The 27,010-nt window shown below is 42.4% G+C and overlaps 1 protein-coding gene across 3 annotated transcripts in view; it reads left to right on the top strand.

The window, feature by feature from the left end:
* Positions 1 to 27,010, top strand: part of LOC145406659 (opioid-binding protein/cell adhesion molecule homolog) — a 201,637-nt gene that overhangs the window by 147,912 nt on the left and 26,715 nt on the right. For all 3 annotated transcript variants that reach the window (XM_080277744.1, XM_080277745.1, XM_080277743.1), the window contains exons 2-3: positions 2,397 to 2,464; positions 12,628 to 12,794. In XM_080277744.1, the coding sequence (XP_080133870.1) occupies positions 2,397 to 2,464; positions 12,628 to 12,794 (235 nt within the window). The remainder of the gene's footprint in view (positions 1 to 2,396; positions 2,465 to 12,627; positions 12,795 to 27,010) is intronic.

Genomic DNA, 27,010 nt, shown 5'->3' with positions numbered 1-27,010 from the left:
GGTTTGGCATTGGGAGTAGGGAATGAATAGATGGTGCATGCGGGGTAGTTGTTGATTACACTGACGGCCGACCCTCCAACACACGAGAAATCGCCTGGAAGAGTGGGAAGGGAGCGTTGTCAATGATCTTCCCTGTTTTATTTATTTATTTATTTATTTATTGCCGAGCGACAAATTCCACAGCTTGATCATAAAAATAAAAGTCATCAGCCGTCTCTATCTCCACCCATCGCCACGCCTTTCCTTCCCGCTCCCTGGATATCCCGACCTGTCATTCACTTCGGAGAAAGATTTGTTGGAGAATTTTGTCTTATCGGACGAAGTCAGTTTGAAAGAAGAATATGTGAGGAAGGCTGAGGAAGGGGTGGATGTTCCAGTGACTGACACACACACACACACACACACACACACACACACACACACACACACACACACACACACACACACACACACACACACACACACTACATTTGCTTCTGTCAGGCTTTTAGGTTCCTTTCACTCCTGCCTTCTTCCTCTGTCCAAACTATATTTTCGTAGTTGTCATAGTGCCGTTCTTTTGAGGTAAATTACAGGACTGATGGCAATTGTTATCTTTTAGGAAGATGTTGGATTATTCAGAGGCATTTGACTCCTAATTAAACACTCCAGTCACGTAGATATTATAATTTTTCTGACAGGTAACTTGTAAAATGCATGTTTGTTATCGATGCTGATGTAGAAACTGACTAGAGAATATCATTGTCTGGAAAGGGCTAAACTTGAAGCTCCTGACGCTCACTTCGGTTAAAAAATAAAAAATAAAAAAAAGGTATTCGCAAGCAAACCTTTACCGTAAGTGAGAAATTAGACGATAAGTGGGTGATAAAGAGGATATAATTAGACGATGAGTGAGTGATAAAGAGGATATTCAATCAAGGATAAAAGTTCGCCCTCTTTTTTACCGAGTCTGCTTCACACTTGGGGCATGTACTCCACCTTTCCCCTTTGACGCTGCATAGCAAAGAGCATCATTTATGGGTCGGGAAACATACCAAGCCTCTCCCAGCCAGCCGGGGAAAGTGAGAAGCAGAATAGGCGAAATAGTGGGCGAATATTTGTCCCCGATTTTACAGACGAGAAGGAGTGGGACTGAGGGGAATGAGAAGGAAAAGAAGGAGGAAGAATATGAAATAGGCGAAATATCAGGCGAAATCAGTTCCCGAATTTACGGATCAGAAGAAATAGGAATGAGAGGAATGGGGAGGATAAGGAGGAAGAAAAAGTATGAGAAAAACTTTGAATCACAGAGGCCTGAGCATTTAGGAAAAAGCCTGAGCAGTTAGGAAAGTCAGATGCCTATGTGGAAAAGAGCATATGAAAATTAAGTGATATATATAAGGAGACGAATCGCAGTTATAATACACTGTTCACTCTAGGCGTAAAAATGTTCATCTACCCTTACTGATTTTTAAAGTACAGCAAGAAACTAATATAAAATGGTGCTAGTCATGAAGAAGTGCTGTGGAAGGGATGCAGGGCCATTAAACTGAACTACTGGGAATAGGATGCATGAAGGTCGAAAATTTCCGCCAGGTTAATGTGAAGGAACTATAGCCTCCCACAAGCGCTTGGTGAAGCGATTGGGGGGCTTGACTGTCAGCATTTAAACTTGGCCGTGATATACAATGTGTGTGTGTGTGTGTGTGTGTGTGTGTGTGTGTGTTTGTGTGTGTGTGTGTGTGTTGAATGTACGTGAGTGAAGTAATAGTAGTAGTAGTAGTAGTAGTAGTAGTAGTAGAAGCAGTAATAATAATGATAACATTAATAATAATAATAATGAAAATAATAATAATAATAATAATAATAATAATAATAATAATAATAATAATAATAATAACAATAACAATGATAATAACAATAACAAAATAAATATACACCAATCATCTATAAAAACTTCCCCAACCTTAGTACACCTTTTAAAATATATTCTGTTCAATCCCAGAATTTATTTACCAAGACAGGAATACAGAAATTAAAAAGAAAATAAATGCCAAAACAACCCTTCCAATACAGGTAATTCGTGCTGTGTGACTGAGGGAAGGAAGTATTTAGGTCCTACTAATTACACCTGTCATTAGGATTATTCCACCTGGGCTCCATTACTTATTACCTTTGCTTCTGTCATTATAACGCCATTACCTCTGTTCCACCTACTAATATGCCGGTGTAATTAACGTGACGCTCTCTCTCTCTCTCTCTCTCTCTCTCAATTGTAGTGAACCTGATTTCCTTTGTCGTCTGTCTGTCCATCTGCCTACCTACCTATATATCTATCTGTCTGTCTATCTGTATCTACCTGTAACTCACCACTACTACCAACATGCACCTAACCATCCCTTCTCTCTCCCCCTCAGATTGTGGCAGAGTGCGGTGGGTGTGATAGCGACCCTGGCCAGCCTTGTACCTGCTACCATACCCTCAGGTGCGTTCACTCTCCTTGCCTCTCCTTATTCTTGTGGTCCTTGAGTCATCTGAACCCGGTGGACTGCAGGCTGAAGTTTCTCTCTTACAATCCACTCTCCTCCTTCAGTGGAGAGGGAGGAGGTTGAGGGATGCTTGGAGTCTATTACCTGGGCAGTGGAGTTGCCTGGTTATGTTGGTGCTATCGTGTGAAGGCGTTCCTTTTCAGCAACCCTCCCCCCTCCTCTCCCTTCCCTGCCTTTGTTTGGGTTAATTATTAGTCTTTTGTGTGTGTGTGTGTGTGTGTGTGTGTGTGTGTGTGTGTGTGTGAGAGAGAGAGAGAGAGAGAGAGAGAGAGAGAGAGAGTATGTGTATGTTTATATGTGTATGTGTGTGTGTGTGTGTCCGTTCTAAGTATATAACAAACAAGGCCAGAACCCACCCAGCTCCTAAACCAACAATGAAGACACACACAAAACCCAGAGAGAACATAAAACAAACATAACCTGCCACTTAAATAAAATAATCAGACAGAATTACGGGAAGCTTCTTTGTCGAGAGGAGAGGAGAGGAGAGAACACTGCACTACCTCACTCCTCCTTCCCCCTTTCCGCTCATTATTATTTTCACCTCTAACCTTTCCTTCCCCTTGTACCCTCTCACCCCCTCATTGCCACACTCAAGCACCCCTCACCCCTCTCCTTCACCCAGCTGTCTCACCCTTAACTATGTTCTCCCCTCAGGCAGTTCTCCCCTCGCCAACAGGAGCAAGGAATATACCAAGATCTTACACCTCACATCTCAACACTCAGCTGAACATTAGGTGTAGTCATATTTCAGTGTGATATGTGCTACCCCTTCCCCTCTCCATCTTCCTACTCTCTTCCCCTAACTATGATTTCCCCTCAGGCGGTTCTCCCCTCGCTGTCAGGAGCAGGAAATACATCATGTTCTTACGTCTTAGGTCACAGTACTTAACAAAATCGTCTAACGTAACTCGAAAAATATCTAGGTGACGTTGTACCCTTTCCCCCCATCTTTACCCAGCCGCCTGCTCCTTAATTTTGTCTCCCTCAAGCTGCTGTCCCCTCGCTGTAAGGAGCTGATAGTACACCAACCCCTTACACCTTAGAGCTCAACGCTTTCAGCTAGGACCCTCGATCTCACGTGGAGAAAATCATCATGGGCTGCCAAAATATCTGACATTTGTAAAAAATATGCTGTAATTTTTTTTTTACCAGCTTGTAATATCTAAAAAATATATTGCCAAGAAGAATTTTTAGCCTTTGTAATTCTCTTAAGCCGGCTGGAATGCGGGTTTGATTCCTGTTCCCTGTGTTTATACTTAATTCCGTTCGTGTGTACCTCGTCTTTTATCGTGCCCTACTCATAAATAACATAGGAAGCTTCGTAGCACTTTTTCCCATGCGATTTACTTTTGCATAATACACCTTAACAGTCTTTTGCATGTCACTTATGTACTTTTTATATCGTCATGAAGCTGGATCAGTAACAATCATGATATTGACGTGTCATGCGCGGAATAAATCGCTAAGGAATGGGTGTTACGATATATCCCAGAGCCATATAAACAGCGACACATCACCTTACCACATACTTCATCCTACGTGTTACGCAGAATCACCCCGCACATCCCTCATCCCTCTGTCCTCATCTCATTTCTTACACATCCCCAAACGCACTCCCCACCTCCATTACTCAGTCCTCGGTTCATTCATTTCCAGAGTCGTCTTCCTCTTGATTTTGTTTTCACCTCGTCCTGAAAGAGGATATGAAGAGGCTGTTTGTACCCGCTTTCGTCCTCTTCCTTCGTCATCTTCATCACCATCGTCGTCATCGGTATCGTCACCATAATCATCGTCACTGTCATCATCATTGTAATCATTTCACGTACCCCTAATGGAACAGAATATGGTGAGGCTGTCTGCCCCCCATTTTCGTCTTGTTTCGTCATCATCATCATCATCATCATCATCATCATTTTCATATCATCATCAGGCTGTCTGCACTCATTTTCGTCCTGTCTTATCATCATCATCATCATCATCATCATCATCATCATCATCCAAACCCCATTTCCCACCTAAGAATGGGGTGGTGTAGAGTCCAAAGGTAAGGGAAAATCTGATAGTAGGGAAACTGACCAGAACATCTTTTATAAATTCTCAAGGGACCATGTTCTTCAGCGTGGGTTGACTGACCGAGCTGGATATTCGACATGTATTATCCATTCTCTCGTCACGCAAGTCTCCTTTATCCCCCTTTGTTTCCTTCTTTCCTCCCCATGTCATTTGTCACTTCCTTATCTTTGAACTTGCTGATCATTCTTTCCTGTTTGTCTCATTTCCCACTTCTTTATCTTTGATCCTATTTCCTTCTCTCTTCCTCAGTCCATATATTACTTCTTTATCATCGACCCTGTTTATCTTTCTGTCTTGCTTATTTTACTTGCCACTTCCGTATCTTTAATCATGTTTAACCCCTTTTCTTTGTTCATCTCACTTCTTTATCTTTGATCCAGCTTATCTTTCTTCCCCAGCCAGTTCATCACCTCTCCTTTTTCCTCAATTCTTTTTATGCGTCTTTCTTGCTTAGCTCATCTGTCACTTTTCACTTTTTTTTGTTGTTGTTGTAGTCTGTCCCTCTTTCTTCCTCAGTCTTCAGCTCACCTGTCACGTCTCCTTATTCTTTGGTACTGTCCGTCCCTCTCTATTGCTCATCTCACTTCTTTAACCATCAATATACTTTTCTCCCTCTCGTCTTTCTCAGATTACAGGATGTCCTTAAGCCACGTTCGGTTTCCTTACGACTCAGACACACAGTATCTCACGAGTCTTGAAAGGAACAGCAGGAAGCATAAAAAGAAGAGTCAACCTTTTCCTTTACTCCTTCAGGCAGAGAACGTATTGCGTGGTTTTATTGTTTTTACTTTCAGGGGACTTAACTTACTGTAGGGGAGATGTCTTGTCGGGAAGGGGTTAATGAAGACTCTATTTATCCTCTCCAGTTCGAAAAAAGCTTCCCTAAGGAAAAAAAAAAAAATTGTAGAGAGATTTGAAAAATAAAATAATAAAGTATGTCATAGGACTGAAGGTGTTAAATTGAAAATGATGTCTTCCGGTAAAAGGAGGTTATGTATATACTGATGAATATTATTTGTTTACATATATTTTTTCATTGTATAGCGAGGAATGAGAGGTAGAGGCCCTAGTAATGTGTGTGTGTGTGTGTGTGTGTGTTGTCATGGCAAACATTGTATCCACTCATGCACACATATTTATCCAAAGTTAAACAAGCCCTCACGCTGTATGTAAATATAATATCCGCTGTGTGTAAAGGATGATTCCCTTTTCCATTAGTAACTCCGTCCACAGTGATGGGTAGCCACACACACACACACACACACACACACACACACACACACACACACACACACACACACACACACACACACACACACACACACACACACACACACACACACACACACACACACACACTCACACATCACACACACACACCTTTACACCCACTCCCAAATTTACAATATAAAAAGAAAAAAAGAAGAAAATGAAAAACAAATTAACTTACCCACAAGTCACAAATTTTAATAACCTAATTAAGTATGTGCAGAGTTTTTAGAGCAGACGTAGTTAGTACTGGGAGAAAAAACTTTTATTACGTCATTTGCATACCGCCTACACACAGCGAAGAGGGGGGAGGAAGATGTGAATTAGCGAAATTCTCAACAGCTAACCGCCGTCTGTCTTACTTTTCATGATGATGGTTCCTCTCTCTGTTTGTGTGTGTGTGTGTGTGTGTGTGTGTGTGTGAGCTTCGTGTATGCTTATGCCTGTCTCATTTGTATGTATGTGTCTGGTTAAGGCTCCCCCCCTCTGCCTGTCCGTCTGTCTGTCTGTCTGTCTGTCTGTCTCTCTCTCTCTCTCTCTCTCTCTCTCTCTCTCTCTCTCTCTCTCTCTCTCTCTCTCTCTCTCTCTCTCTCTCTCTCTCTCTCTCTCTCTCTCTCTCTCTCTCTCCATGAGCACTATATAAAGGCAAACGGTCTTAACCCTCACGGGCGTGCACTCATAACATCCTACCTTCTACTATTGATTACTAAGCACCTGAAGTTACCTGTAATGGCCTTCCGTACCTTGAACTAGTGTACAGGTATTATTGTTGTGCTTATGTTCTTGTATTTTAGAAGAACAATTCACCTTTGGATATTACATTCACCATTTTATTTATGTCTCTACTTCTTTCTCTGAGGTAGGTAGACTCGCTAACCCTCCATTCACACGATGTAGTACAACCTTCATGTGGCATCACTGAGTAACAAGCTTAATGTCTTTCTGTAATCGAGGATCCCACTGGCTGTTTTGGGTGGTTATCATGTAGCGCAATGGATGCCTGGTGGTTAAGTGGGTTATGGTGCTCCAACTGGATGGGGCATATAGTGGTTGTTGGGACTTGAAGCTAACATAATGCTACTCAGGGGATAGTGAGGCTGGTCAAGAGCAACCTAGCCCCGGGTCCCTACGCTTCTGAAGGGACAAAAAGGACTGGATGAATTATTATTTTTTCCCCCATGTGAAAGGTAATAACAGGTAATACACACAGTACTCAAGGTAAACATTACACCCTCTCTGCAATATGGTACTGTCGTGTTTTAGCAGCAATATTTATCTTCGAGTACTGTATAGCAATTTCACTCCACAAATTTCCCTGTGTTTATTGAATGGGAGGGGTAGGAGCAGTCCATGAAAGGGCTGAAAAAGTTACACAGGATATCCTTTCTGTTGGCATTTGACTCAATAAATTTCCCCCTGTTTGCCAAACGAAAGTGGTAATAACATAGGTAAAATAATTCTTTCTGTAGATATTTCACTCAGTATATTACCGTGTATTTGGCAGGTGGAAGTGGTAGTAACATGGGTAAATATTATATCCTGTCTGTAGTTATTTCGCTTAATAAATGTTTCTTTTTGCCGCATGAAACGGACAGTAACATATGTAAAAATTATACCTTCCCTGTAGCTATGTCACTCAGCATATTTCTCTCAGTTTGCAAGATGGGAAGGGTAATAATAACTCACAAAAGGGGCACCATACATAATATACTGTATACTTTATTTTTAATGGTTATACTATTTTATTCTCGTACCACCTGTAAATTTTGGGTACACCTGTTTCACTCTCCAAGCGTCTCTATATACAGTGGATGGGAAAGGTATAATTGGTTTGCGTTCATCTGACAGACATGGACCACAGTTACAACTTGAAAACTAAGTCGTGGTTGCGTGAAATTCGAAGAGCATTAGATATGAGGTAGGATTGAATCTCCTTGATTTCTGGGCAATTAATATCTCCATTCAAACCACACTAGATGGCCACCAATTTAGCTGAAAAAGGTTAGGGATCTTTTTCATATATATATTTTTTTTAGGAGGGTAAATCGAACTCCTCCAGTTCAGAAAGACTCCCACAAGCTGAATATAAGTCGTCTGGAGATTGGGAGAAAAAATGTATATTCCACCTCGTGAAATCCATGGTATCAAACCTGGTATAATATTAGGTGTCAGTGACCGGGAGACATTCATTAGACAGCGTAATGGAGCCGGTGATTTATTGACGAAAAATGCAGCGATATATCTCTCCAGTTCATGCTAGAATTATGTTGTTATGTTGCCTGCTACTCTAGGCTAATGATCACACCTAATTTCGTGCATTATTTTGTTTGAAACTGTGATGAGAACAGGAGTGGGACTGCCTCACATGATGAAAATAATCTGTTCGATGTATCAGGCGGTGTTAATTTGAGCAGTGTGATGCAACTAAGATATAGAGAGATGATGATGATGATTTTTTTTTTTTCTTAAATCGCTTGCAAGTATTCCAGCATTATCGTTCCTCTCTGCCTGTGATCTCCAGTTATCATTTCCCTCTGCCAATGACCTCCAGTTATCATTTCCCTCTGCGCATGACCCATAGCCTATTAAACGCAGTGTATCCAGCCATATCGAAAAGAACCGATCTTGATTTTGACTCTTATTTTTTTCAGAGTATCTTGGAGAAAGAAAACTTTTAGCTGGATTGATTTTTTCCCATTTGCAAAAAAAAAAAAAAAAAAAAAAAAAAAAATTTGTGTTAATAAGCATCCATAACTCACTTTCAGCTAACTATAATCGTTTGAGTTTTTGGATTTGACTTTTTTTTTCCCACCGTGAGAAGGTTAATGCTACTTGTATCAGTATTAATATCTAGGCTCCAGTGGCACATGCTCAGCTGAATAAAATTGTGGAAAACTAAAGCTGTCCTGACCATGAGAAAGTTAAACAGCTTGTGCTTAATCTACCGCCTTTTATCGACAGGGAATAACAGGCGTCTCAGCAGTAACATGTTTACCCGCTATGTGCGTGTTGGCAAGCGATATTAAAGAGAGATTTACTGCTTCCCAATAATTCCTCTGTCTGCGGTCACAGAAAATAATAGCTACACAGAGTTCGAGTCAATGAACCCTAAAAGTGAGACAGTGAATAAGGTAGACATTGAACTTGAGGTAAAAATTCAGCACAACAAATATAATAATGCGGAATTATTAAGCCTCAATCATTTCTACTTGTGGCAATAAAAAGAGATAATTACAGTGTCACAGAGTCAGGCTTGAAACAGTGAATCACAGCAAGACATTGAAGAGAGATATTGAATCACAGCCAGACATTGAATCAGTGAGACCTTGAATTACAGTGAGACATTGAGTCATTGAACTACAGTGAGACATTGAATAAGTGAGACATTGAATCACAGGAAGACACTGAATCACAGCGAGACATTGACTCACAACCAGACACTGCATCACAGCGAGACAACCTCAGCGAGACACAGAACCACAGCGAGCCATTGAATCCGCGAGACACTGAATCACAGCGAGACATTAAATCAGTGAGACATTGAACTTGAGGTAAAACGCAGGACAATAGGTGAAACAGGTGAAATTTTCCGTCAAATTCCAAAAACAGACAAGGGATTCGTGACAGCAATATTACCCATGATTACTTGCCGAAAAGATGCCATTTGCTGCAACTTTTCCTTTGACCAAACACAGCTGTAATTCCGTGTTTATGACAGCAAAACACAGCACTGCCATAACTCCCCCAAAAAATGAAATCCCTTTGCCACGCGGATGTCTTATTTGTTCCATTCCTAACATATATCATTAGCAAAAATTTCTAATATATATCACCAGACGGAAGCTGTGTACAGTATGTTAGGAAGGATTTTTTTTTTTTGTACTGCACTGTGTACAAATAGCTTTCATTTGCCTATTCAGTACTGTAAATACTTTCGTAGTTGGATGAAATCGTTTGGAAATAGCGATAACACACACACACACACACACACACACACACACACACACACACACACACACACACACACACACACACACACACACACACACACACACACACACACACACACACACACACACACACACACACACACACACACACACACACACACACACACAAACAAAGCATTAAGGAGACCGTGACAGAACTATCAATCGTGACTGCCTGCTGGGTTGAGCTGACATTTACAACAACTTTCCTCATGGCCAAAGCGGGTGTAATTCCAAGCCAGCAAAACAGCTCTGACATAACTCACAAGGTAATTTGGCCATATTTGTCGCGCGAGGACGCCTTCCATATTTTATTACTCCATCCAGACGTCTATAATCAGGCGAGGGGAGACAGGTCGAATTATAGGGTTGACCTTGATATTCAGTATTCCCATAACGACTATTGTGTTCTGAGTAGTATCGTGTGGTAGAACTAATAAAATAATAAGTTAAGAAGCACGTAGATTGATGCGGGATCATATGGGGCTTGGCTGAAGTGAAGAAATATATAGAACTTAAGAGTGAAGCGTCTTTCACGTGAAAATTCTTAGGCCTGACAGACTGACCGGGCCTCTCTAATAGATGCTCTTTCTTCTAAAAATGCCGTTGTCGGACTGAAGAGATTAAAGAGGAAAACGCACTGTGCCCCCCTCCCCCCCAACCAACTTAAACAAAAATAAAAATCCTTCGTGAAAAATAGTGGGGAAAGTTTCTACTCTACGACCTGTGCTCTCTCTCTCCCTCTCCCTCTCTCTCGCTCTCTCTCTCTCTCTCTCTCTCTCTCTCTCTCTCTCTCTCTCTCTCTCTCTCGGGCGTCATAACTTGTGCTCCGCGGTTTGTTTTAGTTTTTTCCTCGTGATATATACTTGTAACTTTTCCCATGGGTTTATGTACAGCCCCACCATTACTCCTCCTCCACCTCTACGTCTCTCTCGTCCTTCACCTCCACCTCCTCCACTTTTCTCTCCTCCTCCACCTCCATTTCTCTCTCATCTATATTTTTCTTTTTTCTTTTGCTGGGTTATTTATTGTGTTGCTCCCCGTGTCTTCTCTTTGTATTTATTGTAACTTTCTATCCGGTGGGAGTATCTCTCGTTTTTCTTTGTGTTCTACGACTCTGATATTTTAAAGTTAGCTTCGGCTGGATCTCTCTCTCTCTCTCTCTCACACACACACACACACACACACACACACACACACACACACACACACACACACATAAAACCTTACCTTGAAATAGATTTTTTTTTTTACCGTATTTACATTTTTTCCTGGACGTGTATAGTGCCCATTCCCTTTGTACTGGAGGAGATCAACTTCACGTGGTGGCACTGATATAACCGGGCGGCTCCTCTGCCAGGCTAAGCAAACGTCCCTCAGCTCCCAGTGCCCGGAAAGGAGGATGTTGGATTTAGAGCAACTTCAGCCTGCAGTTCACCGGGTTCACGTTTGAGATGAACCTGGGGCTACAACAACAACAACAACAACAACAACTACTACTACTACTACTACTACTACTACTACTACTACTACTACTACTATTACTACTACTACTACTACTACTATTACTACTACTACTACTTGAGTGATATTTAAGGCGCTGTAGGAATAATACTAGATTTTTTTTTTTTTTTTTCGTTCTCTGATCAGGAAAACATTTATACATTTTCTTACAGTCAGATCTCTCACCTCAGCCAAGGAATCTTCATCTTTATTTTTTTTCCCTCACTCAACAGGTAGACTCTTGGTTTTTTCTTCATAGGCTCATTCTCTGTCTGTCTGTTGGTCTTTCTCTCGGTGTTTGTAGGCCTGTGTGTGTGTGTGTGTGTGTGTGTGTGTGTGTGTGTGTGTCTCTCTCTCTCTCTCTCTCTCTCTCTCTCTCTCTCTCTCTATCACCAGAATACACTCCATCACTTCCCCACAAAATCTACATGGTTCGTGGAAAGCAATCATCATTTTCTTCCATCATTCAACAAGTACTCTCTCATTGACCTTTTTTCCCCCTTCACCGTTTTCTTTCCATTATTTATCGGGTAGACTGTGATTTTCTCTTGTCCATAGCTTCTTCAGAGCTGTGGCAACTTTTCTGTATCATTCTTTCTCTATTGATTTGTTTTTTTAGCTGGATAATAATGGATGATTTTTATTTACTTTAGGGGAGAGTACTCGTATTGAAGGGGTGAGGAGATCTTCATTACTTCACTGTGATATGGGTGATTATTTCTTCTACTTTTTTTTTTTTTTTGCAACTGCTAAGCAATTTAATTTAGCTAAGCCAAGATCTTTAATGGTGGGCAGGTTAATTTTAGCTCGTAACCATTGCCAAAAATTGTCTTCATATAGGCTACATTTCATCATTCATATTATTTTTCGTTCATCTCAGCTTTGTCCCATCCTGTCCCATCCCCTTGTTTATGTGTCTCATCCTTGCCCTAAAATTATTTCTATGTATGTTTCATCATCCATTACCATGCAACATTTGTCTCTTTTCCTTGTTTATGTGTTTCTCTAATGTCTGAAAATTTTCTGTACATATATTTCAAGATTCAATAGGTATTCCATTCATCTAATCATCGTCGCTGTCCCTTCCTTGTGCTGACTGTTGTTTTCCTTCCAGTGACGAGGACGGGAGGGACAGTCAGCCTTTTATAATTGCCTAAAAAATATCTCTATACATATTTCATCATTCACCAGCCTTGCATTCATATAATCATTGGCCTTTTACCTTGCTTGTGCTGACTGTCGTTTTCCTTTCTGCGGTCAAGACAGGAGGGACAAACCTCAGCGGATGTGGGACCCAGGGAAGGGCTCTCTACTGGGCCGGGCCGTGGCTGCATTCGGCTTCGAGAACGTCACGGTCAGCAATCAGACGGCACAGCTTGGATCCACAGCATTCCTACACTGCAGAGTCCGCAACTTAGCCCACCAACACGTGAGTCGCTGGTCCTGTCATTTCCACACCCATAGTTATAAGGTCAGTAAATAGACGGCACAGCTCAGGTCCACAACAGTCCCATACTTCAGAGTTCGCATCTTAGCCCACTAACACGTGAGGTCGTTAATACTGTCACTGTTACACCTTACCCAGCAGCCACACGGCACAGCACTCTTCCACAGCAATACCTACACTGCAGTTTGGTTAATCAGTACGTGAGTCGCTCCTCCTGTCATATTTTGCACCTTAGCTATACCTCTGAGTACTATATCTATACCGTATGCTCTTCAACCTTGTTCGAGTCCACGGCATTCCTGCACTGCAGAGCCATCATCTTGGCCCATCAACACGTGAGTCGCTGATCAGGTATATAATTTCCAGCCTTGCCCATAACCCTGAGTAGCAATCGGTATGTTTTTAACTCTATCTTGGATCTATTACATTAATAAACTACCTTATTTATGACGAAGGAAGGAATCTCATTTACTAATTAATTCAACCCTCCAGTCTGACTGCACTTTGGCCATCTGTTGAGCTGAAAGGGATTGGGGACAGTAACCTTCACCACAAACAGGCTGAGTGAAGCCCATCCTAACTTTGACTCTTTACATATTAATAATTTCCCAACATTATTTCATCTTGACCTTCAGCAGAGTCCGGCCATTGTGTGTGTGTGTGTGGGGGGGGTTCGTTTTGTTTCATTGTTTTGCTTGGAGAAATAAAAGCAAGTGTCTGTGTTGGCAGCTACATAAAATGCAACTCACAAGCAATCCATTCTGCCCTGACCGTAATACCGATTCTCTCACCAAGGCACACTCACTCCATGCATCTCACTCATAACACAGTACACTTACTTATCTCTAGCATCTCACTCTCATAACACAGAACACTTACTCACCTCATCCATCTCCTTTCCACACCACGAAACACTTGCCTCATTTATCTCAGTCTCACACCAGGGAACACGTACCACTTTCCTCTCACACATACACCACAAATCTCATACTCACCTCATTTATCTCCTCTCACACCAGGAAACACTTAGCTCATGCATCTCACTCTCACAACACAAACAACACCACAACGTAACCCGAATAAAAGACCTCTGGGATCGCCCGGATGAAGTGGTCGGATTTCTGTAGTCCATTGGAATCAAGTTCGGTTGAGCCAGACGCCACGGCAAGAATGGCAATATCACTTCACAGCACGATGCTCACATACCTTTCTTTTATCAGCTCACACTTTTATCACCTTTTACCTGTCTCACCTTACATTTCCATCATCTTATCATCTGATTGTTCCTTGCACCTGGTTTCTATAATCTTAATGCCGATTGTCCCATGCACCTAGTTCATATCACCTTGCACCTCTATCACCTGTAATCTTATTCCTGTCATTATCTCGTATCCAACATCTCTCTCAAATCCATTACACCATAGTCATCTCACACCATCTCTCTCAAATCCATTACACCATAGTCATCTCACACCATCATCTCGTATGTCTCATCTCACGAATCACCTATATTTCAATCATCTCACACCTGCACCATCTCTTTGTCTCATCCCTTAGGATATATTCCACTTCCATAATATCACCTCATTTATCTCGCATCTTTCATATTTGTCAAAACCCTTATACTTCTGTCATCTCACTTTTCCATCACATCACATCTCTGTCACCTCCTACGCAGCCTTACTCTTTACTCCTCGATCAGCTTCTCCTTACACCTTGTCTCTTGATCACTTTAAACTTTACATCCAAAGTTACAGCCCTCACCACCAGCTCTAACCCCTCATCTTACAGCACAGAGCTTCTCATTTCACAACCATCACTTCAGTGCCGTCACCTCTATCTCACACCTTTCACCCTTCAGTCTCTGACTTTCACCTCACAGCCCTCACTTCTCACCTCTCAGTCTTCACTTCAGTTCTAATTTTTCATCTCCCATCCCTCATATCACTTGTCCTTCACCTTACAGCAGACATTTCTCACCTCTCAGCCCTCACCTCTCATTTCACAACCCTCACTTCACTCTCCTGATTCCTCACCTCATACATCTCATCTCTTAGTCCCTACGTCTCACCTCACAGCCCTCACATCACAGTACTTGTCTCAGCATACAACCTTAACCTTTTTCACAGTCCTTATCTCTCATATGAAAAACCTAACCTCATTTCACCCCACCTCACCTCACCCATAGCCTAAATCTTCACAGTTCTCTTCTCTCATCACAAAATCCTAACCTTGCCTCACCTTACTTCACAGTTACTTCATCTCACCTACTTTCTCGCACCACACCATCGCCCCATCGCCTCGCACCACAAAGCCTCTCCCCTGACGCCCCTTCGTACCCTAAACCTCTTCTCTCGTCTTAAAGGGCTCATGACACCCCGGCCTAGTCTTCCCGATACTCCCGACATTCCAGCACACCTAGGAAAACGCCTTGAAGGAGGTGAAAGTGTCTGCCGAAAGATGAAAGTGGTGTAAGAAGGTGAAATTGTAAACAGAAAATTCCTGAAAAGGGTCTATGAGAAAATGGAAAGGTATACAGAGTCCCCCCCAAAAATAAATGAATAAATAAATAAATAAATAAAGTGGCTGAGAGAGTCCCCGAAAAGTGTAAAGAGGTGAAAATGTGTGCAGAGAGTCCCTGGAAAGTGACGTTAAGAACATGAAAGTGTGTACAGAGATTGGTGTAAGAGAGAGAGTACATGCGGAGATCCCCAGAAAATGGTGTAAGAAGGTGTAAGAAGATGAAAGTGTTGTGAGAATGTAGTGTAAATTTATACAGAGAGTTCCCGGAAAGTGGCATAAGAAGATAGTAAATAGAGACTTCCAGGAAAGTGTCAGTAAAGAGGTGAAAGTGCAAACAGAGAGTGCACTAGAAGCTTGAAAGTGTACGAAGAGAGTCATGTGTGAAAGATGGATTATGGATCTCCAGTTCGCCAATTTACGTCATGATTCTCTTAAAAAAAAAAAAAAAAAAAGCAGTCCATTGAACGATCTGAAATCTTTATACAAGACTGTTTTCTTGATTACATAGATTTTGGTGTGGAATGTAGATGGGATAAGGTATACAGTATATATATATTTTTTTGGTTCCGTGTGAGTTTTTTTTCGAGTTTCTCCTTATAGCATGTTTCACTTGGTTTTGGATGGAGTGGTTATGTCACGTTGTATGATTTTATGTAGGCACCTCATAACATTCACATCTCACATCTTTTTCTCACCCTCTGCCTCACCTAAAACCCCTTACTCTAGCCCCATACCTTGCATTATAAAAATCATATTACAGTCTTACTCTCACTCCCTGCCTCACCGTAAACCTCAGCTCTCAACCCTCACCCCTACTTCACCTCAGTCACCACATTTCCGCTTCATAAATTATCGTCTCACCGCTTCACTTCCCTTGCCTCACCTCACAGCCACATTTTCTTGTCTCACTTACCACAGTCTTCATGTCAGTCATCTCAATAAATATCGACATGTTAATTCACCTCTCACACTCTAGTCACCTCATTTTGGGACCAACAAACTTACTCCTCACCTCATCATTGCCTCACTCATCTCACATCTCATGCCTCACCTCTCACCTCACCTTCCTCACGTCACACCTTTCATTCCTTATCTCCCCACGCACCACTCGCAGCTTGCATTCCTTACCTCTCCCCCTATCCTCACACCTCTCATTCCTCACTTCTCCTCCCTACCTCCCTTACAGTTCCATTTCACCTCCCCGGTCCCACTTTTCACATTCCTACAGCACTCACCCGCAATCTTACCTCTATTCCCTCACCTGACACCTCATTCCTTGCTTCCTTCGCCTCACAGCTCTCATTCCTCACCTCTCTTCCACATTTTGCGTCTCAATTTGCTGCTGACACTCCATAAATCCGGCGTAATTCACCTCATCAGCACACTTCATTCTTGTTTCGCCCAGCATCCCGCCTCTCATACCCCCCCGCGCGCGCGCACACACACACACACACACACACACACACACACACACACACACACACCACTTTCGTTCTAACTCGTTCCCTTTTCATTTCAGCCTCACATTTTTTACTTGACATAACATCTCCACTTTGACTTCCCATCTCTATGCCTGTTTATCATTCTTCTCTTTTCTTAATTTCAAAGTTTTATTATCACATTTCCTTTAATTCACCCATTATTTTTACTCACCTTTCTCTCACTTGCTTTCACACCTATCATTTTTATATCACATCTCATCTCACTCACACTCCCTCTCGCACTTGCTCATTTATACTGTACTGTACCTCATTTTCGTGAGTTACTTCATACCTCACAACTAAAGCCTCACAAACTTCACACCTCACAGCTCATTCACTTCATACCTTACACATGGGGAGCCTAACAAACCTCACCTCATACCTAATACCTGACACGCCCCACCTCACTCAAGCATCTCACAAATCTCTCCTGACACCTTAGTGCGCGTCCACACGTGTGTTCGAACAAGTACTGGCAACATGTAAGCAACATAGTAGCAAACACTCTGCAAACATGTAGGGAAGAGCAGCATTCATATCATGTTGGCAACATCATGATGAAGTCTCAGCTGCCTGGTATGGACACACTTATCCCATTACCTCTGCTGCCAGTGTTCGAAGCTGCACTGAAACATGTTTGCATACATCTGTCCAAATATTGCTGCAAACACGTTTTCGAACATGTTGCCTGCCGTGTTGCCAACATATGTTCGAGAGCACGTGTGGACGCGCCTAACGCGTTATAAGCCCCTTCTCATACAAAGCATCTGACAAACCTCATATATCTCACGGACCTCATACACCTCACAAACCTCACCTTGCAGCCCACAAGCCAAGCATCTCATACACCCCACATCTCACCCCACAGGCGATAGCGGCTCAGCTCATAACCGATATCTTGCATCTCGATGACTTAATTTCACGCCCCTCACCTCATATATACTGCACGGTACCCTCTCCCGGCCCAGGCACACACCCTTTGCCCTTTACACACCACTCATACACCTTCGCACACTCTTATGGCACTCCTTACACACCCTCACACGCATTTCCCCTTCTTACACGCCTTGCATACCACTCACGCCGTTTTTCATCAGTCACACACCTTACACGAACACAAACCTCCACCCCTTACACACCCTCGCACACTCTAGCACACGCAATCTTATACCCCCGCCACTTCCACCACTCGCACACCCTGACATACCACTTACACACCATTACGTCACGTCTCATCAACTCACACTCTCCTCTCACAAACTCGTCCACAGCATTCACATCCTTATCTTAAACTTTTACATCTCACACACCCTCCATTCTTTACCCCTTACCCAAAGTTACCTACCTTCACACCCTGTCCCACCCTGTCACAATTTCACACCTTCCCCTCACACATTCCCTCAACACACCCCTTACGCAAACTCATTCAGTCATTCATCCGCTCACTCATACCCATTCACTCTTTCACCAGTTACATACCTTCACACTCTCTCCATACCCCTCCACATCACCACTTCAGCACCCTCCGCCCTACACCCTCCTGGCTCATCCCGATACCCTTTCACCTCACCCTGTTCTTCACACTTCACATTCCCTCAGTCCTCCACCCCTCTCTCACTTTCTCACACTCTCACTTATCCTCTCACCCTCGCCTCTCACTGTCTCTAACCCTTGACTCTCACTGTCTCTCACACGCCCTCCCCTCTCTCACAAACTCTCACCATGACCCCTGTCCTTCCCTCACTCTCTTCCCTCTCTCTCATTCTCCTTGGCACTCTGGTTTTCTCACATCACTAACTTCCAAGTCTCGCTTTCTCATGCCCTCCAACATCCATCTCTCTCTCTCTCTCTCTCTCTCTCTCTCTCTCTCTCTCTCTCTCTCTATTACATCCATTAATTCCCACTCACACCACATATGTCACACTCTATCAAAGCAAGGAACATTAAAAATAGCATGTCGTTGAATCGCTCACACCTTACACACACACACACACACACACACACACACACACACACACACACACACACACACACACACACACACACACACACACACACACACACACACACACACACACACACACACACACACACACACACACACACACACACACACACACACACACACACACACACACACGAACAATCTATACTTGGCAGGCCCTGACATTGTAAACACATTCGTACAAACAACACAAAACCATCAAGTTCCGGTATGGGGGAATAGGTAAGCCTGTGCAGGTGTGTGGATGGATTACCTGACGTGGGGGAAGAAGCTAGCAATATACAGTATGTCCAGGGTCGTATATGCGTGCGTATGAGTATAGATATAAGTAGATATAGATAAACAGGATGGTTCGTATGTTATAAACCCCATTTTTCATGTTGTGGGGAAAGTTAGTGAGAGTTATCTGTGTTTATCTTATTATCTGTACTCTTCATGTCAGCAAAATGACCCGTCCCTGCAGCACAAGATTCTAGGCACAGTATACAGACTACCCTACACACACACACACACACACACACACACACACACACACACATCCACATCCACACCGACCCACATCCACACCGACACCCACACCCTCCCTACACCTATCCCACACCTCTCCACCCTCCCCAAACATACACCCTCAATCAGTTTATTCAATTGTGGTGCGGGTTAGCCAGTTAGGAGCTCCTGCCACTCACCTTTGATTACCTGGTGCAGTCCTCGCCCACTACATAAATTCACTGTCCCCCTCTGCGTCTTTGAAATTCTCTCTCTCTCTCTCTCAAATTACCAATCTCCATTTAATAATAAAGTACGGACACCATCACGTAAGGATTAAAAGGCTGATATGCGGTGTTTTGTATCACACACACACACACACACACACACACACACACACACACACACACACACACACACACACACACACACACACACACTGATTGCCTGAGATTGCCTGTCTTCTATTGCAGTACAGTACCAGCCCCCATTAAGCTTTAAGGTCAGATAACTCGTGTGTGTGTGTGTGTGTGTGTGTGTGTGTGTGTGTGTGTGTGTGTGTGTGTGTGTGTGTGTGTGCTTTGATTAATCGTACTTGTTATCTGGTTGTCAGCATATGTGTGTGTGTGTGTGTGTGTGTGTGTGTGTGTGTGTGTGTGTGTGTGTGTGTGTGTGTGTGCTTTGATTAATCGTGCTTGTTATCTGGTTGTCAGCATGTGAGTATGTGTGATTGTGTGTGTGTGTGTGTGTGTGTGTGTGTGTGTGTGTGTGTGTGTGTGTGTGTGTGTGTGTGTGTGTGTGCTTAGCTATGGAGATCAAATTTATGGACCCTTTGTGTTATCTAACCCTCTTATTAAGCAGAGTTACGAGGAGTGAAAGAAAACAGTCGGAGGGGAGTGAGTAAAAGGATGGATTGAGAGAGAGAGAGAGAGAGAGAGAGAGAGAGAGTGGATGTGTGTGTGGCAGGTGATAGGAAAACCCATGTATTTTGCCCTAAGCTGAAATGACCAAGGTTAAAGTCATCATTGATTCACGTCACTCCTCTTTCATTTTATCTCTCACGTTTGCTCTGTTACATTTATCCTTTATTTAAATGATTTATTATTTAGAGCTACGACTATGCTTTGAGTTATTTTTATTCACACACTAGTTATTCTTAGCACTGTTAGGGGTGTTATAAAATAATAAAATGTGCCTTTTTTGTGATATCAGTACCAGACATTGTTTTTGTTATTATTATTATTATTATTGGCTGTAGTAGTAGTAGTAGTAGTAGTAGTAATAATAATATTTGTTGTTGTAGAAGCAACAGCAGCAGCAGCAGCAGCAGCAGCAGTAGTAGTAGTAGTAGTAGTAGTAGTAGTAGTAGTAGTGACGACATTCTACCATGAAGGGATGCCTGATTTTGAGGGAGTAAAAAAAAAAAAACACTCCATTAACCCCTTCACTCTCCCAATTTTCCCCTAAGTTGCAAAAAACCGTCTTAGTTACGAAAATAAAGAAAAAAGTCACCGTAATGAAGAGGTGTATTTTTTGCTAACATTTTCCAGTCTGCCTCTCACCCTTCCCTTTGTTTTTTCATCTTGTTTTTCTTCCTTTTGGGTGTACTGGCTCTGTTTGTGTGTGTTTGTGTTTGTTGTTTTGTTGTTGTTGTTGTTGTTGGTGTTTGTCCTGTGTTGACGTTGACACAATAACTCCCATACTGAGTGAGATGAGCGTTTTTTGGCTCTATGTGTAGGCGAGGTAAGTCTGGTTTTTAGTTTTTTTCTTTCTGTGTGTGTGTGTGTGTGTGTGTGTGTGTGTGTGTGTGTGTGTGTGTGTCCGTCTGTCTGTCTGTCTGTCTGTCTGTCTGTCTCTCTCTCTCTCTCTCTCTCTCTCTCTCTCTCTCTCTCTCTCTCTCTCTCTCTCTCTCTCTCTCGTGGTGAATCAGTACCATCAAAAAAATAGCAAAAATAAACCAAAAAAAATACTTAATCGGATGAAAGACTTAAATATGTAATTCTTCCTCTTAATATCAAGCTAATCATCGTATTTTATATTATTATTTCTCTACACCTTTTACTCTTACTTGGCCCAAAATTGCCGTCTCTCCATCTTGAATACTGAGTTGTAACAGTAGATTAACACCAGGATATGATGCTAGTCACGAAGAAGTGCCATGGTAGGGATGTAGAGCCGCAGCACTGTCTTTTTCTGAGCTACGGGAAATAAGCTGTTAAGGGAGGAACATCTGGGCCAAGTTAAAGTGAAAGGAGTATAGTCAGACCAATTCGTTTCTCCAGTCCTATGAAGATCTTTTCCCTTGTATTCTTGCTACAGTCTGACGTTTTTATTCAGCCTTGTGGAGACCGTTAATAGTGAAGGACTTTAATGGATCTATCTGTCTATCTGTTGCTAGACTCCTTAATCCCGTGAGCGATGGCCACAAACAAATCGCCTCCATGTCGCCATTTCACATCCCCGCTCCCAGCACACCCCCTAATCTTTCAAATATGGATAAGGTTTTTAAATAATTCAGAAGCAGAAGTTTCACCAGAATTATATAAAATCGTCTGAAGATAGCTAGAATAAAATAATAATGATTCAGAAACAGGATTAAACGAAGATATGTGTTTAAAAATTGTTAGGTTGAGCCCCTTTGCCCAGGTGTGTTCAGTTCTCTTATTGGTTTTTGTTAATGGATTCTCTCTCTCTCTCTCTCTCTCTCTCTCTCTCTCTCTCTCTCTCTCTCTCTCTCTCTCTCTCTCCTTGCCTACTTCTTACGGTACGAGATTCCTCCTTCACGTAATGGAAAGCATTTCGCATTAATCCAGGTTAAGATTTATAAATGTCGTCTTCACACTTAAGGGATTTGTGTCTTGATATGCTTTTCCGCATGTGGGTATTAATAGGACTCTCTCTCTCTCTCTCTCTCTCTCCGTTTCTATGTATTTCTCATCATTTATGCCGTTTTTTTTTCTGTGTCTAGATGTTTATTTCCGTATGTGGATATTAATAAAGCACTACTGTATATTCATTTACACTTAGCGATTTTAAGTATCTTTTTCATTTACCGATATAGACAATTGATCTGTTTTTTTGATGTATAAATCCGCCTTAAAGTGTTAGTAAGACACTGTAATCTTATATTTAAAGTACCTATATTTATTTATGATGAAATTACCTGCCTTGGATATGATTGCATTCCCCCTTCTTCCACGGAAATGAGGTTGACCTGGGAGACTTTCAAAACACCGTTTTTAATATAACTTTTATGTCAAGTTTTTTTTTTTTTTTTTTTGCCTCGCTGGAAGTCAGTTCATTGTCCCCACCAGGATGAGAATGACCTGCCTTCATTCTTGTGGTGTTGCGTGGTCTTGGTCTGCCACGGGTGTCCACATCAGAATGCTATCACAGCCTCGTTGATAAAATGCTTCCTCACTCTGTCTGGAAGAGTTTGGGAATAATGTGGGAGCAGGGTGTTAGTGATAGTGTGTGTGTGTGTGTGTGTGTGTGTGTGTGTGTGTGTGTGTGTGTGTGTGTGTGTGTGTGTGTGTTGGTGATTTTTTTTTTTCAATGTAGTGTGGTTCTAGTGATGATGTTTTGTGGTAGTGTGTGGTAATGATGTCTTGGGTTAATGTGGGTATGTGTTTCTGGTGATTTTTTTTAGTAGTCTGAGTATGTGATAACTGACCATGTGGTAACTTGGCTAGGCTGTAAATTGACCACATAGCAGCTAAACGACGTGGTAACATAATAGTGATGATCTGATATTAATTTGCGGTAATGTAGCTACCTTGGCAACCTGGTTATGTGGTAATTTTCAGGGCTATGTGATTCTGGTGTTGGTGTTCTGGTGTTACTGTGTGGTAATTAGATGTAAGGTGTGGTAACTTTAACATGGTAATCTGTGTGGTAATTTCTAGGTGTAATGCTATTGATGGTGTTCTGTTTTTAGGTCTTTGTAGTTCTGCCGTGCTCTGCTGGCTGACACGACCGCCATAAACATTCTCTCTTTGGTGTTCCGTGTTTTACCGTTTGCAAGCGTTGACCTGTGATGTTTATTGATTTGACTCACAACAACCCCCTCTCCCCTACTCTCTTTCTCTCTTTCTGTCTCTGTCTGTCTCTGGGTGTTCCTCTGTCTGTATGTATACCCCTACTCTCTTCTCTCTGTCTGTTGCTGTCTGTATGCATATATGTATGTATGCTCTTAATCTCTCTCTCTCTCTCACTCTCTCTCTCTCTCTCTCTCTCTCTCTCTCTCTCTCTCTCTCTCTCTCTCTCTCTCTCAAAACTAGCAAAAAGGTATACTGTATAATATTCACTCTAACCGTCAAATATCCATACCCCTTTCCGGCTAGTTTTACGCAGCGTCACGAAACACACTGCGTCACACTCCAGCCTGTAACGTAACACCAGCCTACGTAGTAACCTTACCTGCGTCACGCTTCGGTGTTACGATCTTCTACGCTATGCTGGGAGTTGGAGAGGGACACCTTCATGTGGTGGCACAGAGGCAACAGGGCAGCTCAACGGCCTGGTTATACAAACGTCCCTCAACTACTTCCTATGCCCCGAAAGGATGATGGGATGCAGAAAGGTAGTCACAGCCTGTAGTCCACCGGGTTTACGTTTTAAATGAGCCTCGAGCAATAACAACAACAGCATCATCATCATCATCATCATCATCATCACTATATTCACTGAGATTGGCTGTGAAGTATTCGACATTATTGTGGATAGAGATGAAAATATAAAGAAAAACACTCTTATACACAGCTGAAGTTCAAGGAAGTATGTGGATATGGAAGCCAGCGTCCCCTGCACACGGCACCTCATCACACACACACACACACACACACACACACACACACACACACACACACACACACACACACACACACACACACACACACACACACACACACACACACACACACACACACACACACACACACATTATTAACGAGTGTCTGATGAACATTGGTCCGTCCAATATTTGCTCATTTCATGTTCCCTTTAATGTCTCCCTCTTCTCCCATCCTCTGCATCTCGCCTTACCTTTTTTTTTTCCTGTGTGTGTGTGTGTGTGTGTGTGTGTGTGTGTGTGTGTGTGTGTGTGTGTGTGTGTGTGTGTGCTTCCCCTCCTTAAGCAAACTGGGACTGGAGAGGGACGCCTTGATGTAGTGGTATCGATAAGACAGGGCGGTGGAGCTGCCCGGTTATACAGACGTCCCTCATTCACCTCCCCAGCCTCGTTGTAGGGGATAGGAAGAGAACTGAGGGACGTTTGCATTGCTGGGCAGCGGAACTGACCGGTGATTTGTGTACCACCACGTGAAGGCGTCTTTCTTCGGCAGCCTCTCAGAATGTTGTGTTTAGTTGATCCATTCTAACTAATATTTTGGTAATTGCTATGTAGTTCTTTCATCTTAACTTGGCCCTAGTTTTCATCTTTTGGCAACATTTTTCACATAGGTCAGTCACGGAGAATATATTATGCTACGGCTCTATATCACTTCCATAGCACTACTTCGCTACCAGCATCATAGTCTAATGTTAGTTCGTTGCTACACCTCAGCATTCAAGACGGATGGACGACAATTTTAGGCCAATTTAAGGTGAAAAGAGTAAGTAAAATCTTCCCGCAGAGTTTAGCGCTAGGCTATTGTTACTCCTCGGTATTCAGGCGCTGGAGAGGGGTGCCTTCATGTGGTGGCACTGATTTGTTTAGTCGAGTCAGTTGCCTGCATATATAAGCGTCCCTCTACAGTACTAGTGCTCTATCCTTCCAAAAGTAAGATGGTGGACATCAGGAGGTGAACTTAAGCCTGAAGTCCACTCGGTTAACATTTCAGATGAACGTGGGGCAACAACAACAACAACAACAACAACAACAACAACAACAACAACAACAACAACTACTACTACTACTACTACTACTACTACTACTATTACTACTACTACTTCTACTACTACTACTACTACTACTACTATTACTACTACTACTTCTACTACTACTACTACTACTACTACTACTACTATTGGAGAAGGCAATTTTAGGCCAAGTTAAAGTGAAAAGAGTAAAGCAAAGTCTTTCAGAGTCCATCGCCATAACTTCCTCCCTCCAGCTTAGAGCACTTCTTCGTGACTAGCAACATATACCAGTGTTAGTCTGTTATTACTACACAGCATTCAAGATGGGGAGGAGGCAATTTTAGGCCAAGTTGGAGTGAAAGGAGTATAGTAGAGTCACTGGCGGGCCCATCCCCTTTACTTCCTCTCTTACTTCAGGGTTGCGTTGCCCTTCGAATGTTGTTCCTTGTTCCTGAATATTGATGAAGCAAATAGAGTCAGGAACGGTATTTAGAAATTCCCGTGATCCCTTGGGTTTCTCTCTCTCTCTCTCTCTCTCTCGTTTCTCATCAGCTAAACTGTTTACCGTATATGAGTGATTTTTTTTTTACTCTCGTAGTCACTCAAACACTTCGCAAGCTAGAATGAATATATAAAAGAAGAATACACACACACACACACACACACACACACACACACACACACACACACACACACACACACACACACACACACAAAATAGTACTTGTAACCCCAGGCTCATCTGAACGTAAACCCAGTGGACTGCGGGCTGAAGTTACTGATTTAGGGCAGTCCACCATCCTCCTTTTGGTGGATAGGGAGGGGAATTGAGGGACCCTTGTATACCCAGGCAGCGGTGTCGGCTCGTGATGGCTTCGTAATAAAAAACGACGTCAGAGAAATTTTTTGAGATAAAATTCGCTAGCATCTTGTATGAATACGAAATCAGGCACGTTCTTCCGCCTCAGCCTTTCTTCTCTTCCTCTTCCTCCCCCCGGCCGTCTTCCATCCAACCCACGTCTTCCTTTCTCCTTTTTCCCCCCTGTCTTCCTTCTGTTCCTCCTCCGCCTCAGCTTTCTTTTTCTTGCTTATCCTCCTGGTTTTCTTCCCTCCATATTCGTCTCGTAATTCGCTCCATCATCATCCTGACTTCCTTCTATTCCTCTTTCTCCTGTCATCCCTCTTTTCCTCTTCCCTCTTTCTTCCTTCCCTTCCTCCTGGCCTCCTCCTCGCCATCATTCCCCTGTCTTCCTCGCATACCTCTCACCTTATCTTCCCCATTCATCCTCTCTCCATTCCCTTTGCTGCAGATGAACTCTCTCAGACGTTGCCTGTTGATTTCTGGCTGAATTTCGTTACTGGTCTTCACTATACGATTTCTGATGTTGCTTTGGTTGAATATTGCTTTTCATCACTGTCTTCATAAATTTCTGTTACGATTTTTGATTATTGGCACCGATTATATGCCATTTTTTCTTTGATTTTTAATGCTAGTTCTGATTATTATGTACAGGCTTGTTTTGGTTTGACATTGCCTCCTATTTTATTTATTTTATTATATTTTATTTTTTGGTTTAACTCTGACTTTTGTAATTTATTTTGACTTTAACGTGCCTCGTAAAATTTTCAATGAATTTCCATGTTGAATCCGACTATAATACACTAACTTAACTTCGGTCTGAACTATATTTATCCATCTTTGCGCGGAGTTTCGTACCATATAAACCCAAATTGACAGGCAAGAAGGAATGAGAAAAAATATCGAATTCTCTCTTGGATCTTTTTGAGTTTACCTTTCATTTATAGTTTTCTTACCATATGGTCAAGAATTTTCAAGGGATGTT

Source organism: Coenobita brevimanus, chromosome 71 (genome assembly GCF_032717465.1).
Source record: "Coenobita brevimanus isolate Jiangsu-jjx chromosome 71, ASM3271746v2, whole genome shotgun sequence".
NCBI lineage: Eukaryota > Metazoa > Arthropoda > Malacostraca > Decapoda > Coenobitidae > Coenobita > Coenobita brevimanus.
This window is presented reverse-complemented; position numbering and strand designations above follow the sequence as displayed.